Raw genomic sequence first — 16400 nt, forward strand, 5'->3', positions numbered from 1 at the left:
GCAGTGGTTTCAGTTCACTTTGCCAAGTTCCAACTTGCAATTCAGAAATGGGAAAAGTTCTATAAAAATGCACTTAAGTATACATCAGCACAGCTCTGAACCAACTAGATATTATTGCATGGCACTCATGCCGAGTCTCAGAATGCATCCACCCATTTAAATTAAACTTGCCAAGAAATTACATTCTTGTTTAGTTCTTTAGTCTCCAAAAGTGAGATAATACTAAAACAGCCTTACCAATCCTTATATAGGAATAAAAGGTATTAGTAGATTTTTTTTTTTTTAAATTTTTAATCCTTTATCCAAGCATAAGCAAACAATGTTCACAAGTGAAGTATCTTTGGAATCATGCTACTTGTATATAAAGCAGTGGCTAATTTAAAAAAAAAAAAAAATTCTTTTTTTCCTAATTAGTAACCAATTTATTAATAAATAAATCTACAGATTTATTTATTATTATTATTATTATTATTCAGGCCTCCATGGAGTCAAAAGACTCATCGTGGGAGGTCCTTCCTAAGAAACACAAAGTCTATCAAGACTCATCGAGGGGAGGTCCCCCCCCCCTAAGAAACACAAAGTCTATCATACCACTCCTTGAAATCATTGACCATTCTTGCTCTCACCACTCCATCAGGCAATGCATTCCATGGTTCAACCACCCTCCATGCAAAGAAATCACTCCTCACCCTCTTGCTCAGTTTCCTTTCCTAACTTCCAGGGATGGCCTCTTGTCATCACTCCTTCCCACTGTTCAACCAAGCAAAAGAACTCCCCAGTGTCAACCCTGTAACCACCTCTCAAAAGTTTAAAAGTCTCAATCATATCACCTCTCCTTCTATCCACCAAACTCTGCAGTCCACATTCCCTCAGCTGATCCTCATAACAATCATTGTACAGTCCTGAAACCATCTTTGTTATCTGCCTTTGTACCCTTTCCACAGATAATTTATCCCCTTCAAATCCTGGGGACCAAATCTGAGAACAATAGTCCAAGTGTGGTCTGATCAGGGTCTTATACAACAGAATGATAACTGTTTTATCTCTGCAGGTTAGTGTCCTTCTCATTATTGCAGCAATCCTCTGTATTACCTTCACCACCTTTGCAATATGTCCCCTAAATTTCAGGTTTCTATTAATGATCAACCCCAGACCTCTTGTCTCCCCTACTTCCTCCAGTATAACTCCTCCCATAGAGTATGCAGTGCCCCATTGATGTTTCCCAAACCTCATGACCTTACATTTTGCTGCATTAAACCAATTTATTAATAAATTGGTTAATTAGGAAAAAAATAATTTTTTTAAAAATTATTTTGTATAGGCAGCACCCCCACTTAAAACTTAATGGGCCGCCACTGACATAAAGGCTAATAACTTCACATTAATTGTCTTAGTACATAAATCCTTTTGAATTTGTGTAATGTAACGCATTATGGGAAGGCTACTATCTAGACTTGTCCTGACCTTTATCTAATCCAGTTATTTAATAAGGTGATAACACCTTTTCACTACTTCTGTATGGGAAATCTATGACTTCTGCATTACTTCAACCTTGTTATCTATTTTGAGTCCGGCTTACACTCATCGGTGTAAGTCAGACTCAAAATAGATATCAAGGTTGAAGTAATGCAGAAGTCGTAGATCTCCCATACAGAAGTAGTGAAAAGGTGTATCACCTATTAAAATACTATGGATTAGAGATTTTACCTTCACCCATGTGTCTCTGCATGAGATGCCTGTTACCTCAACAAATTCATATTTTAGTATTCCATCTTTTCTGGTGTGATAACCATTGCAAATAAGAGGATCACCTATGGTGATCACTTTGCAATGGTATTTGGCAGATACATCTTCTCCTCTCTTCCATCATCTATGTGGATGATGATGAGGCCGAATGAACTCTTTCCACTTCTGTGTCCCGGGAGAGTCCGAACAAATCTGTCCAGTTTGGTGTCCCGTGTTGTGATTTGATTTTCAGGTCCTCTTTTATTTTGTCTATCCATCTAATTCTGGACTGTCCTTTGGATACAACTTAATAAAATATGGAAGTCAAGACACATCAAACAAGTAACAAAAGTAAGAATCTATGAAACAATGGTCCTCCTAATACTCCTCTATGGAAGTGAATGCTGGAATCTCAAAAAGGCTGAAGAGAAAAAATTATTAGTTACTGAAATGGGTTGGCTAAGAAGATTACTTGGAGTATCTCTGCTGGATCGACTAAGAAACGAAGACATAAGGAAACGACTAAAACAAGAAATAACAATAATATTCAAAATCCAAGAAAGAAGACTGTGATGGTTTGGCCATGTGACCCGTATGGGAACAGAAAGACTACCATCTAAAGCCCTGAATACAACGATGGCAGATACATAGCAAATCAATATTTTTACTTCTTCAAACACAAGTGAATAATCACACTAGCTATCTTGTGGGTAACAGATCCTGTTATCCTGACATAAATTGTGATTAACAGATCATAATTTAATATCATTTGCCTCCATGCTGCTGAAGATAATTATCAAATCACACACATATAGCTATCAACCTACAGGTTAATCATACTGTGAATGTTTCACATGCCAAATTAAAGGGTGGATATAATGATGAAGTGTTCTTCTAAGTTAGATGATAGCTAAAGATATTCGCGACATGCGTGTGCCAAAAGGATATACACACACGTGTGCAAGGTAAAGACACTACAGCTCTGACATTATAGCTGAGGTCAACGCAAAGTGAAATTATCGCCCTGATAACAACGACCATTCAGCATCAATCTTAGAAAATCTAGAATATCATTTAAATTTTTATCCTATAAATCAGAAACAGTCGCAACAAGACTCGTCTCTTTCTTTTTAATGTTTTAATTTATTATGTATTACGTCCTATTATGGCAATTAAAACAAGTGTCTGATTTTGTCAGGCATTCGAATCCTAGAAACTCGAAGCAAATGTTGGTCTACTGAAGAAACTGGATTCTTCGGGAAAATATTCCACCTCTTGCTAATTAAAGCACCTAGTTAAGTAGCATGAAAGCGCACCTTTTCAAAAATGTCTGTTAAAAACAATATCATTTATAAAATGATGCACTGTCCCTGAAATCGCGAAGAAATATAGGCATTCATAAAAAATCTGTCCTTTCGAAAGAAAAAATGTTAAGACCTCCCCACAAGTTATTTTATTTCTTACCTTTAAGCTGTTGACAAACAATTTCCAGTCTGTCGATTAAATTTTGTAATATATCCTGAATGTTTTCTTCATTTTGAGGACCTGCCATGATTTCCAATATTTTGCATTCGACGTTAGTGCTGATGTAATCAACGATGTGATCGTGCTGCAGTACCGCAGAAATGTTGGATTCAGCTGATGTTCGCCATCTAGCGAGTGAGGGTTAAAGCGCACACTCCCACTTTCCAATTTTTCTGTTTATAAGTTGTACATATTTCTCTCTTTCTTTGTGAGATCATGGGAAGTAATGGTTATATGGACATTTTTGATAATCTTTTACTGTAAGTTCATCCGTTTATATATTTTTAATATTGCATTAGACTTTTTCTTGACTAGATTTAGTATCTGTGTGTGTATATATATATCAATCTATCTGATGTTGATATTTTCCTCAAGGATTTTATAGGAAAGTGTTTGTGCCAATTTCATTTTTGGTCAGTATTTTGAAATATGAAATGCACACCTTTATTACAGGTAGACTGAGTAAACTTAAATTTGCTTGTCAGATTAGTAATGCATTAAAAATCCATTAGCAACAAGACGAAATCGGTCATAGGTATTACCGGCCAGTGCAAGCACAGCGAATTTATTCATTGTATACTTCGTAATTTATCAATAAACACAATAAAAAATATACATATCAGTAAATGGCATAAATAGGTCTCTGTATACTAACTTAAAAAAAAAAGGTGTGTGGGGGGGCAAATAGTCAAGTGTCGTGGCAAAGTTTTGAGTTTTGGAAAGTCATGATTATGAATTTTTTTCATATGTAAAAAGAGGTCTTGTTTTTATTATTAATTACTTAATACAATTGATCCAAAAAAAAAAGGACTACATTTATGTGACCAGTTGTATTTAAGTGTTGAGTATGGGAATGCATATGTATTTAAAAATTGACGAATATATTTTATAGTGAATTAAATTAAAAATTCCAAAAAATTATGTACTTGGCTTAATCCTTTATCCAAGTGTAAGCAAACAAAGTTTGTGCCTGAAGAACTGTATTTTCAGGACTGGGGCAACTTGTCGTAAGGGTGGTATGACTTCACATCACTTGCCTTAGTATCTCATAATGCAAAGCACATCTCCTGACATATATAATACTATGCATTATGGGAAGGGTCACTACCCAGACCAGTTTCGACCTTTATTGAGGTATTATCAGTGGAACCCAGACCCAGAGGTGATACTGAGGTTGAAGTAATGCAGAAGTCATATTTTCATATACGAGTTGCCAAAAGGTGTCGCACCTTATTATTAAATTATTCAGGATTAGAGATGTTGGAAGTTTTCCATCTTTTTCATATTTTATAGCGATGTGTTATTGAATTAGCAGAACTATAGGAAGCATCATTAAATTCTAGCTCAAAGCTTTAGCAGAGAGTAGGGATTGTTTCATTGGTATTTTGTTTTTGTTATTATTAAAGACCCATGAGGCTGATCATTGGATGTCTAGACTGTACAGACCATTATACCACTCCATAAACTCATTCATTGTGTATCCCCCCCCCCCCCACCTTTAAGCAGTGCATTCCACGTTCCTAGTACTCTCCATGCAAAATAAATAAAAAAAACTTCACTCCCTTACCAACTACTTTTATGAAGAGCCCTTGGTCCTTTCATCATTTTGAAGCATGTGAAAAATCTTCCTAGTGGTGACTCGGATAAATACCTTTCAATAGCTTAAAAGTCTGTCATTATTATTATTATATGACACCTCCAGGGAGTCCGAAGACTCATTGAGGGAGGGCACCTACTCTACAACTCAGTCAACTCCATAGGTCATTCTAACTACAACTACACCAACGCCATCGACCACCCACCACCACAACTAGTATTTCCACAGAAAGTCGCAAACATCCATGCCCAAAACGGAATTCGAACCCACAGCCTTTTGGCTGGAGAGTGGATACGCTAATCACTCGGCTAACCAGGCCGGCCAGTCATATCACCTATGTTATATTCTGTCCATTAAACTTTGTAGTCATGCAGAGGTGGCAGGAATTTTCTTCCCTGCAACATGAGTTTTATGTCTTACTAAGCAGTCAAGCTAGCTATAACACACAACTGACATATATAATATTTAGCCTCGTAACATTAGTTGTTTTGACTGTCATCCACCCATATACAACAAATCGCCAATTATCATCTTCTATCTATCCTCTTAACTAACATTCTGCAGTCATGATATTATATTATTTTATTACTAGTTTTTGTATACCTCTCTAAAGTAATTTCACCTTTTTTTTCAAATCTCCACAACGATATCTGAGTGCCATGGTTTTATATAATGGAACTGCCACCATCTTATCTCTGTGGTCAACTTCTGTGTATTGCAGCAGACTTCTATGCTGTGTTCACCACCTTTGCAGTATGTTCCTTGAATGTCAAGTGTTTGTTCACTTTCACACCAAGATCCTTTGAATCTGTCACTTTCTCTAGTATGCTTCCACCAATTGGAGTATGTAATTCCCATTTGATTCCAAGTTTAAAAACTTTAGCTGTGTTTAAACCAACATTTCATATTTATTTGTCCCCTTTTTTCATCTCTTTCAAATCCTCCTGAAGAACTACAACCTTGACCTGCTGATAACCCTCCCAAGCTTCACATCATTTACAAACAGTTGCATATTACCTTACAGTCTAATGATATTAATATTGAAAAAGTGTTGATTAATAATAATTATAGTACTTAGCCCTGTGAAATCCCACTCTTAATCTTCCTTCTCTCTTATACTGCTTCTTCATACACAACTCTTCAGTATCTATTAGACAGCCAGATTGCAATCCAACCTCTATTTAAATCCATACATTGCATGGATTCAGGGAAATTTTTTAACTGTTCTTGATGCGTACAACACAATAAAGGCATTTGAGAAAAAAAAAGGTTTTATGGATTAATTATGTAAATGACAGACAATTTGCACCTTTCCCAACATTGGAATCCTTTTTAGTGGAAAATGATAATTTTTTTGATTCCGAATTTCTGGAAAGGGTTTGTGACCACCTCAAAAATCTGAAACGGAATTTTGAAACATATTTTCCGAATAACTTTTATAATAAATTTCTGTGGGTTCCTGATCCATTTCAGGCTTGTAGTCACGAGAAACCTTTCGTTATCGAAAAAAGGACAGTTAATTGAGCTTTCAAGTGACAGTGGACTTAAAATGCAATTCCATGATCTTGGTTTGGCTCGATTTTGGATCTCGCCTTCAATGAGAAGTGAATTTCCAGAATTATCTGAAGATGCATTGAAAATCGTCATGCAGTTTTCTATAACCTATCCTTCTAAGAAAGGATTTTCATCGCTCCTTCAAATAAAAACAAAATACAGACTTTGTGTTTGTGTGCCTGTCTTCGACTGAAGTTGACCAATATTGAGCCAGATATCCAGCAACCCTGCAAGGGCTGAAAAGCTCAACCATCTCATTAAAAATAAGTACTAACATTATTATATTATTTATTTGATACACTTTTAATTATTTACTTCCAATTTAATTAATTATATTTCCATATGTATTCAAAACATGCATTTAGATTTATTATGTTATAAATGGAACAGTTTTTCTGAAATATTGGTAATTCCCATTGGTTTTTTAAAAAATTACAAAAAGTCAAAACGACATATAGGGAAATAAATTAAAAACACTGTTTATTTTTGAAGTAAAGCTTTAATTCCAACATTCTAAAATGTTATTTTGCTTGCTTTTCTGTTCGTAAAATTGTCGATGACATTGTCAAAGTCTGTTTTATCACTCAGTTGCTGTTTTATAGACAGTATGGCAAGATTTCTTAAATGCCAAAAAAGTGCCACACAAGGTGTCCCCCCCCGAGCTACTTAGTGGTCTGTAGAATTGTTTTAGGCATTTTACTGGTCCTTGGGCTTAGAAAGGCTGAGAAACACTGCGTTAAAGAATTCAGAGTTTAAAGAAATTAGCAGAAGGATTGGACTTTACGGATAATGAGCCCTCAATGGAGTGCTTGGGAAAATTCATGAGACAATTGGATATTTGTTTAGCACCATATTATTAACTTAATAAAAAATTGCAACATAGTGGTAAGCAAGGTCTTATTACTGACTTCTTCATAACTAAACCAGCCGAAATATGCAATGAGAATTATAACAAATGATGTCCAAGAGATTTCAAGTATTGACAACGTCCGACCACTTAAATAAAGAACATCTACGAAATGTTATTTCTGAAGACAGTAATGACGATTAAAATATGCGCTTTATTTTTATTGTGTCTAAAATATTTATGCATTGTATGCAATGAAGTTTATGTACAATTTGTAATTTTTATAATTTTATACTATGCATTTGTCTCATAGTTTGTTTTCTTAAGCCATATCTTCCTTCTCATTTAAACCAAAAGTTTGGAAAAGATATGTTGATGATATATTCATTATTTGGAATCACGGGCACACAGCTCTCGCAGATTTTCTTCATCTTCTAAACATCCAACATCCTAATATAAAATTTACTGCTGATATAGAAAATAATAACTCTTTACCTTTCTTGGATGTTATGCTTACACGATGCTCTGAAAGATTAAAAATCTCTATGTACAGAAAACCTACGCATACCAATAGATATCTGCATAATCTTTCTCATCATTTTCCACCACAAAAACTTGTAATTAAATCTACCTTAGGACACAGAGCACGTTCTCTCTTAAATGAACAAGATGAACTACAAAAAGAAATGAATCACCTCACTCTTATTTTTAAACAAAATGGATACTCTGAAAAAACAATTAAGAAATTTCTTCTGAACCCTCCTAAGCAATGCACAACAGAGACTATTAATTTTAAAGGTAGCATCACCATTCCATACATTAGCACAGTCTCCAAGAAAATAGCTAAAGTCCTTAAAAAATATAATATCAGGACCTTCTTCACCACACTTCCAAAAATCCGCTCTCTAATCAGCCATCCAAAACCTACTCATCACAACCTTAAGTACCCTGGAGTATATAAATTGTGGTGTAATTGCAATATCCCATACTTTGGTCAAACTAACAAATCTATTGAACAACGCATAGAAGAGCATAAGAGAGACATCTCTTACAAAAGATCTCATGCAACTGCATTATCCAGTCATGTTCTTTTTTCAAATAATCCTAATGATGACCAACAAAGCCACTCTGTATGCTGGAATAGATCAGAAAATATTTTTCGCTGTGAAGATGAGTTTGAAAGGAAAATCGTAGAATCAAGGGAAATCCTACTGAACCCGGTCCACTTAAATAATAATTTAAGTTATAACATCCCAGATAGCCATGCTGCAGTTATTCAATATTGGCATTCACGTGAACCGGCACGCACAATTGCAACAAACAATGGCACGCCAGTTGGAACAACTTGAAAAAATACAACGTTTTTATGTATCGATTATGTGAGGCAATTTGTACCTGTAATTTCCAGTTTGTTTAAATAATTCAATGTTTATTAGTATTCCTTTCCTTTATAAATACCTGAAGAAGGCTGCTATATGCCGAAACTAGTAGTATTTATCATTAAAATCTTTATATGTTATCTCGGTCTTGGAGTCATTAAATCTATTTTTTTTGTCAATATATATATATATATATATCTCCTCAAAGGGCATTTGGGTTACTATGACAGCACTATATAATTAAGTTTACATTATTTTTAATCTCCTACCAATAATTTTGAACTAATGAGTTCTGTTACCTGTAAGCACTCCAATATTGTCATATCTAACATTTTGTCCTTCTAAGGCACTTCTGACTGAATCAATTCACCTAGACCTTCAGTTTTCTACTTGGTCCATTTCCTGCTATCTTGGCATCAAGCATTTACTTTCTAATCTTTCCTTACCGATTCTATTTAAGTTCCCATACCACGTTAGATGAGCTCTGCTTACACATTTTTGAATGCTAACATTGCCAAGTTCCTTCCTAATATCTACATTTTTAATATGATCGGCTATTGATGCCATCAATTCATTCTCCTAATTTTTATCAGAACACTTATATCTGTGGTCTTAGTCTCTGATCATGTGTTTTATTTCTAATCCAACTCTTGGATCCATAGCTTATTTCTATTTCTACTTTATAATCTACTTTATTTCTGTTTTTAAGTGAAGTTTTGTAAAGAATTTTGTCAATAGTATTTTAGCTTTAGCCATTTTCTATCCACATATTCTATATTCCAATATATTCTACCCACATAACTTTTTGGTATAAGAGTTAATTATAATTAGAACTGTAGGAATCTAGGATCTTAGCTCTCATATAACAAAAACTTATGGTAAATTATTGATTATGCCACCAATTTTGCTGTATTAAAACTATTTATATGAATTTGTTCTCTGATGTTATAAAGAGAATATAACTTTGATGTAGTTTTTTTTTCACTAGAAGTCAGGCCAGTAGAATAACGGTTGATCAAATCATTGTCATATTAGCAGACTGTTTGAAATGTAATATCGCTTGTGTAAGTGTACAAAGACGAGCTAAATTACATTTGAATTTTTTGCTGTGGAGTTTGAAGCATTTTACAGAAACCAAGAAGTTGATACTCCTGATGATAGTAGAGTGCTCTGATGTATTGGAGAGAAGAAATGGACATTGAATACGAGGTAGAAGGGCATATAAGAGCTATGCAGACAGATGGCTTGCAACAAGGTATATGTGTATCTTGTCTTCAAAATATTCAAAATGAGACCATTATGGAGAAACTGAATTTGTGAGAAAATGTGATGGAGTGCTTGAAGCAGTTGATAAAGGTCAGCAGTATAGGCATGTTCAATAGTTACACCAGAAGGAAATGGGGCAAGAGTAGTGAATTAGTCACCACCAGAAAGATGGAAGAAAGCATGGTCTAGACTTACATGGAGGCATTGCAGCCAGAGGATTGCACCCTGCCATGTGAGGCACCTGTTCATGGTAGAGGGGACCTCCCAGTGACGATACTGGCCCTTTTCATTCTTCCTCTTTTTCTTTGCTTTCCTTCCTGTATTCTTTGCTCTACTTCTCCTGAGTTTTTTTCACTATCCTTTTTTCCAGACCACCATCACTGGAATCCAATGCCCCACGACCGTGTTTGCTGTGTGGTGCGACCTGTGGACATCTGGAAAGGGGGGGGGATCCTGGTAGTCTTGCACTACTTTGGCCCCTACTACAGCAAGATGGGCAGTCCTGGATGGCCCAGCCAGGATCATTCAGCTAGTGCACTTGCCTGCAGGGGGGTCAACAGTGTTGCAGTAAGTCTCTTGCCCAATGGTCTGGGAATGGTAGTCCTGGCATTCCACTCCTGAGCACAGTCATTGCTTGCTGGTTAGTGGCATCCATGTGTGGCTCTGTGGTGGATGAGGAGCTCTGTTGCCAAACCAAAAACTCCTTGAGCATGAATCCTTCATCCTCAAACATTTCAGGAGCCCTAACAAAGTCCCAAGTACTGATACCGTATATACAGCATTTGGAAACAGAAGTAAGAAAAAAAGATATATGATCCTAAACAGGTGAAAAACCAATAGGGAAAATGTCACCCTTCTTTATTCAGAAGGGTTTAGGACTGGCAGGACTTCCCAAAAATGTTAAGAAATTGCATTCTGGTGATATCCTTGTGAAAGCATTGTGTCAGCAACATTCCAAGAAACTACTGAGAGCAACAACAGTGGGTGGAATACAAATCACAATAACACCTTATAAAATACTCAATTTCTATAGAGGAGTGATATCAGAACAGGATCTTGATGTTCCTGATGAAGAGGGATGTTCAGAACTTAACGACCAAGGAATGATGGGTGTGAGGAACATCCTGATACGTAGGGATGGTTGTCTGGTTTCAACCAAGAACATCATCCTTACTTTTGATACACCTAAGCTTCCAACATCTGTAAAAGTAGGGTATCTCAGCTGTCTCCTGTTAGAATGTACATCCCTAACCTGCTAAGATGCTTTAAATGTCAGAGATATGGACATGCCCAAACTGCCTGTTGTGGTTCTACTACCTGTGCCCGATGTGGTAGTAAAGAGCATGATAATAAATTTTGCTGTGGAAAAAAAGCTAAATGTGTTAACTGTCAGGGAGGTCATCCAGCTTACTCTTGTGCATGTCAGAAGTGGAAAGATGAAAAAGAAATACAAAAAATGAAAACAGAGCAAAACATAACATATCAGGATGCAAAAAGAAAGCTAGCCACCATCACACCTGCTCTTTCTTAATTGTTATCTTAGCATAAAAGGATAACAATTAAGAAAGTGCCAACAGCAACTCAAACTTGCATGTCTGTTCCACCATCTGATAAGTTCACCATACCTGAAACTTATGAGTGCTTCTCTGTTGAGTGCATCAATCACATGACCTATGGCCTTATTCCATGGAGAACTCCAAAAATGGTCCAACTTGATGAAAACCCACTTGTCAAAAAAATTATGGCAAAGATATCACTCAAAGATAAACCACCAGAGAGACACTCCCACAGAAAAAATGGATAGTTTGATACCCACTGAAAGCAAACTGAACTTACCAACTGATCCTAGCACAGACATATTGAATTCCCTACCAGAGGAAGAGATGGATACTGGCTGTCCATACTTTCCCAAAACAATTGATAACTATAAATCTGACAAAGGTAAGCCCTCAACCTCCCCAAAACCAGTCAAGTCTATAAAACCAAAACAATAGGAAAATTTCTACAATGGAACTGTTGTGGATTTCACTAAAATATCGATGATAGCAAGATTTTGTTGCAGAAACACAAATCTTTCTATTTCTGTCTACAGGAAATGTACTTAAGACCCAATTAGAACCGTACCTTTAGGAATTTCACTGTTGTATGCAAGGACAGAACCAGAGGTGGTCTTGCTCATGGAGGAGTAGCTGTCTTAGTGGGCAGTCATATTCTTTTCTATCATGTCCAACTTAATACTGCTCTGGAAGCAGTTGCAATTCGCCTCTCTGTGGGATTTCTTATTACAGTCTCTCTCTCTCTCGGATCTCCTCATGTCTGAGGACTCGTGACCTTCCTGATGATGCTTCGCCATTTCTTTCTCCCCTGTGCTTCTCTTATTGCTTGTTCTAGTTTAAGTCCAGTGATTCTTGATATTTGGTCAATCCACCTGTTTGGAGGGGTTTCCTCTTTTTCTTTTCCCACACGGTTTACCCTGGATGATTATTTTTTCAGGCAGTTGCCTTCCCTTCTACATATGTGTCCAAAATATTGCAGTATTCTCTTTTCATTTATGTTCATCAGTCTTGTGTGGATATTCAGTTCTTCTAGGATACTTTTATTTTTTCGCTTTTCTGTTCAAGACACTCTTAACGATCTCCTCCAGCACCAGAGCTTGAATGCCTCAATTCTTATTCTGTCATCTTTTGTTATTGTCCAAGACTCGGTAGCATAGAGAAAGATTGAAAAAAACTAAGGTTTCTACAAGCTTAATTTCCGTCTTTTTGGAGATATGCCTGTCTTTCCAGATTTTAGTTAAATCAGTCATTGCTTTCTTAGCTAGTGCTTATTACAGTATGTTCAATTTATTTACTGCTGAGTTAAATGAAATTGAGCTTGATAACCTTATCTTGCAGCTGCCTGAACCCATACTTTTGATGGGTGACTTTAATGGTCACAATACTCTGTGGCATCAACACTAATAGACGAGTCGAATCATTAAAAGAATCCTTGATAATAATAACCTCCCCCTTCCATTCTTCCACTGTTCACATGGGACATTGAAGAGAACATATATGGAAGCGATCACTTTCCTGTTCTTTGAACAATATCTTCACAGGAACCATGTTCACTCACACAGATACCTATATGGAAAATGGACCAGGCTGACTGGAACATTGCGGTTTCCACTCTGTCCAAAGCCTTGGTCAGACATCCAAAAAGGATCAACACAGAGCATGGGGGTATATTTCATAGATACCTCACCACATAAACTTTATAGCTGTCACGCATGCTTGAGCCAAAGCACATTATGTGAGAGAGTCAAAAACAATCATGGATTTAATTTACCACATCAGTTAATCAAGAAAATCATCAGTTGGTCTAATAATTGTATGGAATAAAATCTGGAAAATGAAAGGCAGAACACATTATTTGTCTACCTTAGACCATAATGGAAGCATTATTGCTGATCCCAATAGCTTTGGGATCAGCAATAATGCTTCCATTATGGTCTAAGGTAGACAAACAATGTGTTGGTAAAGTTTTACCAGAATCTCAGCAACAGTTTCATATCGTCCTGAATTTTTAATATTGAAAGAGCAGCAAACAAAGGCTACATTTTTCTATCAATGTTCTTGAACCATACAATCAGCCATTTGTTAAGGAGGAACTATAAAGAGCTCTCCTACTATCACCCTATTGCAGTAGGGCCTGATGACATCCATTACGAAATGATAAAATGTCTACCATCATCTTCTATGCATCTCCTTCTCTTATTATACAATAGAATACTTGCAGAGGAAGAGTTTCCAAATTCTTAGCATAAGTCAATTGTCATTGCTATCCCAAAACCAGGAAAAGATCCAACACAAGTAAATAATTATAGACCCATTGCTCTGACCAGCTGTCTTTGTAAGATACTAGAGAAAATGGTTAATGCCAGCCTTTTCTGGTATTTGAAAGCAACAATCTTCTCTCCAATACACAATGTGGATTCCGTAGACATTGTTCAACTTTAGATCATTTGGTTTGTATAGAAACTTGTATAAAAGATGCATTTCTGAAGCAAGAACACCTTGTTTCAGTTTTCTTTGACATGGAAAAAGCTTATGACACAGGAAAAAGGACACCTTCCTGTATTTATTAAAAACTTTCTGTCCAGGCAAACTTTCCAAGTCAGAGTGGGAAGTACACTATCTCGACCATATCATTAAGAACATGGTGTTCCCCAAGGCCCTGTCTTAAGTCTGACATTTTTTGCTATTAAAATTAACTCAGTCACTGAACAGCTTCCTCCCACTGTAGACGTATGTTGATGACTTCACAATTTACTATCACTCTCGTAACATGAGAGTAATTGAAAGACAACTTCAGCAAGCAATTGATCATGTTTCTCTGTGGACTCTTAGTAATGGGTTTAGGTTTTCAACAACAAAAAAAAGTTTCCTGTGTACACTTCTGTCGAAAATGCACTCTTTACCCAGATTCCTGAATTAAGAATGAGATGCACTGTTATCACATTAGCTACAGAAGCCAAGTTCTTGGGACTCATCTTTGACAGAAAACTTGCATTTCTAGCACACTTTCGTTAACTAAGAGAAAAGTGCAAGAGAGCGTTGACCTCTTTCACACTCTATCCTCTACTGAGTGGGATGCTGATTGAGCTTCATTTCCCCATCTTTATCATATGTTCAAAGTTGGATTATGGGTCTCAAGTCTATGGTTCTGCAAGACAGAGTAACCTGCGATGGTTGTATTCCATCCATCATCAGGGTATATGGATAGCTACTGATGCCTTTCACACATCACCCACTCCAAGTCTTTTTATGTTGAAGCATATGAACTGGCTCTATCACTTTGAAGGAAACAGTTTTCTTAATTGTTTCATCTTACATGAAATATCTTCTTACAGATCATCTTACATGGACTAGTGTCTTTTCCGTACGTTGGGAAGCTCAATATCACACACTTCAAACTGCTATACGTCCTTTTGGTATGTGTGTTAAAGAGACTGTACAAGCTGTTGTATGAATGTTGACAACATTGCTTACACTGAACATAACAGTATCCCTCCATGGCAGGTTTGCACTCCATCCTGCAACCTCTCATTTTATCAGCTATAGAAGTCTCATACTCCATCATCTAAACCTGCAGTTGTTTAGTGCACACAGAGCAGCATGCTCTGATTTCTTGCCCATCTGTACTGATGGTTCAAGAACTAATACCTCCATTGGCTGTGCTTCCTGACATCATTATCTCCAACCAGATCCCAGCCGATTGCAGCAATTGTACAGCAGAGTTACATGCATTTCAGCTTGCACTTATGCATATAAAAGAAAACCACTACAAAAAGTGTATAATTTTTATGGACTCATTGAGCTCTTTACAAGCTATTTCCTCTCCTATGTATAATCCACATCCAGTGCTTTGAGGTTGTGCTGGATTCCCAGCCACATTGGAATTAAAGAAATCCAGCACAATTGAACATCAAAATTAAGGATTTTCATTTTGTACAGCAGGTGTAACACCTCATAAAGCACTGTATGTGGATTATACATAGGAGAGGAGATAGCCTGTAAAGATCTCAGTGAGTCTGTATAAATTGTACTTTACGTAGTGGTTTTCTTTTATATGCACAAGTGCAAGCTGAAATGCATGTAACTCTGCTTATAATTGCTGCAATCAGGTGGGATCTGGTTGGAGATAATGATGTCAGGAAACACATCAGCACAGCCAACAAAGGTGTTAGTTCTTGAACCAATACATGCACTGTTTGACAGTACCATATACCGAATACAGACAGTATATAAGATCAAAGCTAATTGCTCAATGGGAATGATCATGGCAAATAAAGCATTGGCATTCTAATCAATGTATAAAGAGGAGAGATGAGAAGTTATTCTTGCTAGGCTCTGCATAGGTCACAGTCATCTTACACATTCTTATTTACTGAGGGCTGATGACCCTCCCATGTGTGAAAAATGCAATACACATCTTGCTATTTGTCATATTCTGGTGGAGTGGCAACACTTTACACGAGAGAGGAATGAAATTTTTTCCTATCTAGCCAAGCCATATACACTCAGGCAGACGCTAGCAGACTTAGGTAGATTGAATGATGTTTTTAATTTTTTACAAAGAATTAATTTGTACAAACACATTTGACTGTAATTTTGTTTATATGTAAATACTGTATTGCTTACCTTAACTTTTGTACATATATATATTATACATTAGTTTAATTTTTGCCCAGTTGTGTATTGCTGTAGCCTTTGATCTTGTATATTTGTGTAACCTTTTTGTAATTTTGTTAATATGTAAATATCACATTGCTAAACTCAATTTTTATGCATGCATACTGTATAATAATTCTTTTTTTTTGCCTATTTATGTACTGCTGTAGAAGCATTTGTTATAATTTTACCTATACGTAGATACATTCCTCAGTTTAGTGTTTTGTACATGCATTTTGTTTATTAACTTTAATTGTTGACTATTTCTGTTCTACTGTAACCTCTGACCTTGTGTA

At 36.2% G+C, this 16400-nt stretch overlaps 2 protein-coding genes across 7 annotated transcripts in view; one reads left to right on the plus strand and one right to left on the minus strand.

The window, feature by feature from the left end:
- The window catches only part of LOC150096627 (cyclin-D1-binding protein 1 homolog), a 251676-nt gene extending 248347 nt beyond the window's left edge, over positions 1–3329 (minus strand). Inside the window, exon 1 of one of the 2 annotated variants that reach the window (XM_090408002.1) lies at positions 3190–3329. In XM_090408002.1, the coding sequence (XP_090264128.1) occupies positions 3190–3277 (88 nt within the window). In that variant the 5' untranslated portion in view covers positions 3278–3329. The remainder of the gene's footprint in view (positions 1–3189) is intronic. The other variant, XM_090408004.1, reaches the window with a different exon arrangement.
- Positions 3330–3390: 61 nt separating this feature from the next.
- Sac1 (phosphatidylinositol-3-phosphatase SAC1) overlaps positions 3391–16400 on the plus strand; it is a 359287-nt gene continuing 346277 nt past the window's right edge. For all 5 annotated transcript variants that reach the window (XR_016549855.1, XM_090408681.1, XM_090408682.1 and 2 more), the window contains exon 1: positions 3391–3509. Coding sequence is in view for 4 of the 5 variants with exons in the window: in XM_090408681.1 (XP_090264807.1) it covers positions 3466–3509 (44 nt within the window). In the remaining variant the exon portion in view is untranslated. The remainder of the gene's footprint in view (positions 3510–16400) is intronic.

This window comes from Typopeltis vanoorti, chromosome 18 (assembly GCF_054136105.1).
Source record: "Typopeltis vanoorti isolate ZY-2024b chromosome 18, IOZ_Tvanoo_1.0, whole genome shotgun sequence".
Taxonomy (NCBI): Eukaryota; Metazoa; Arthropoda; class Arachnida; order Uropygi; family Thelyphonidae; genus Typopeltis; species Typopeltis vanoorti.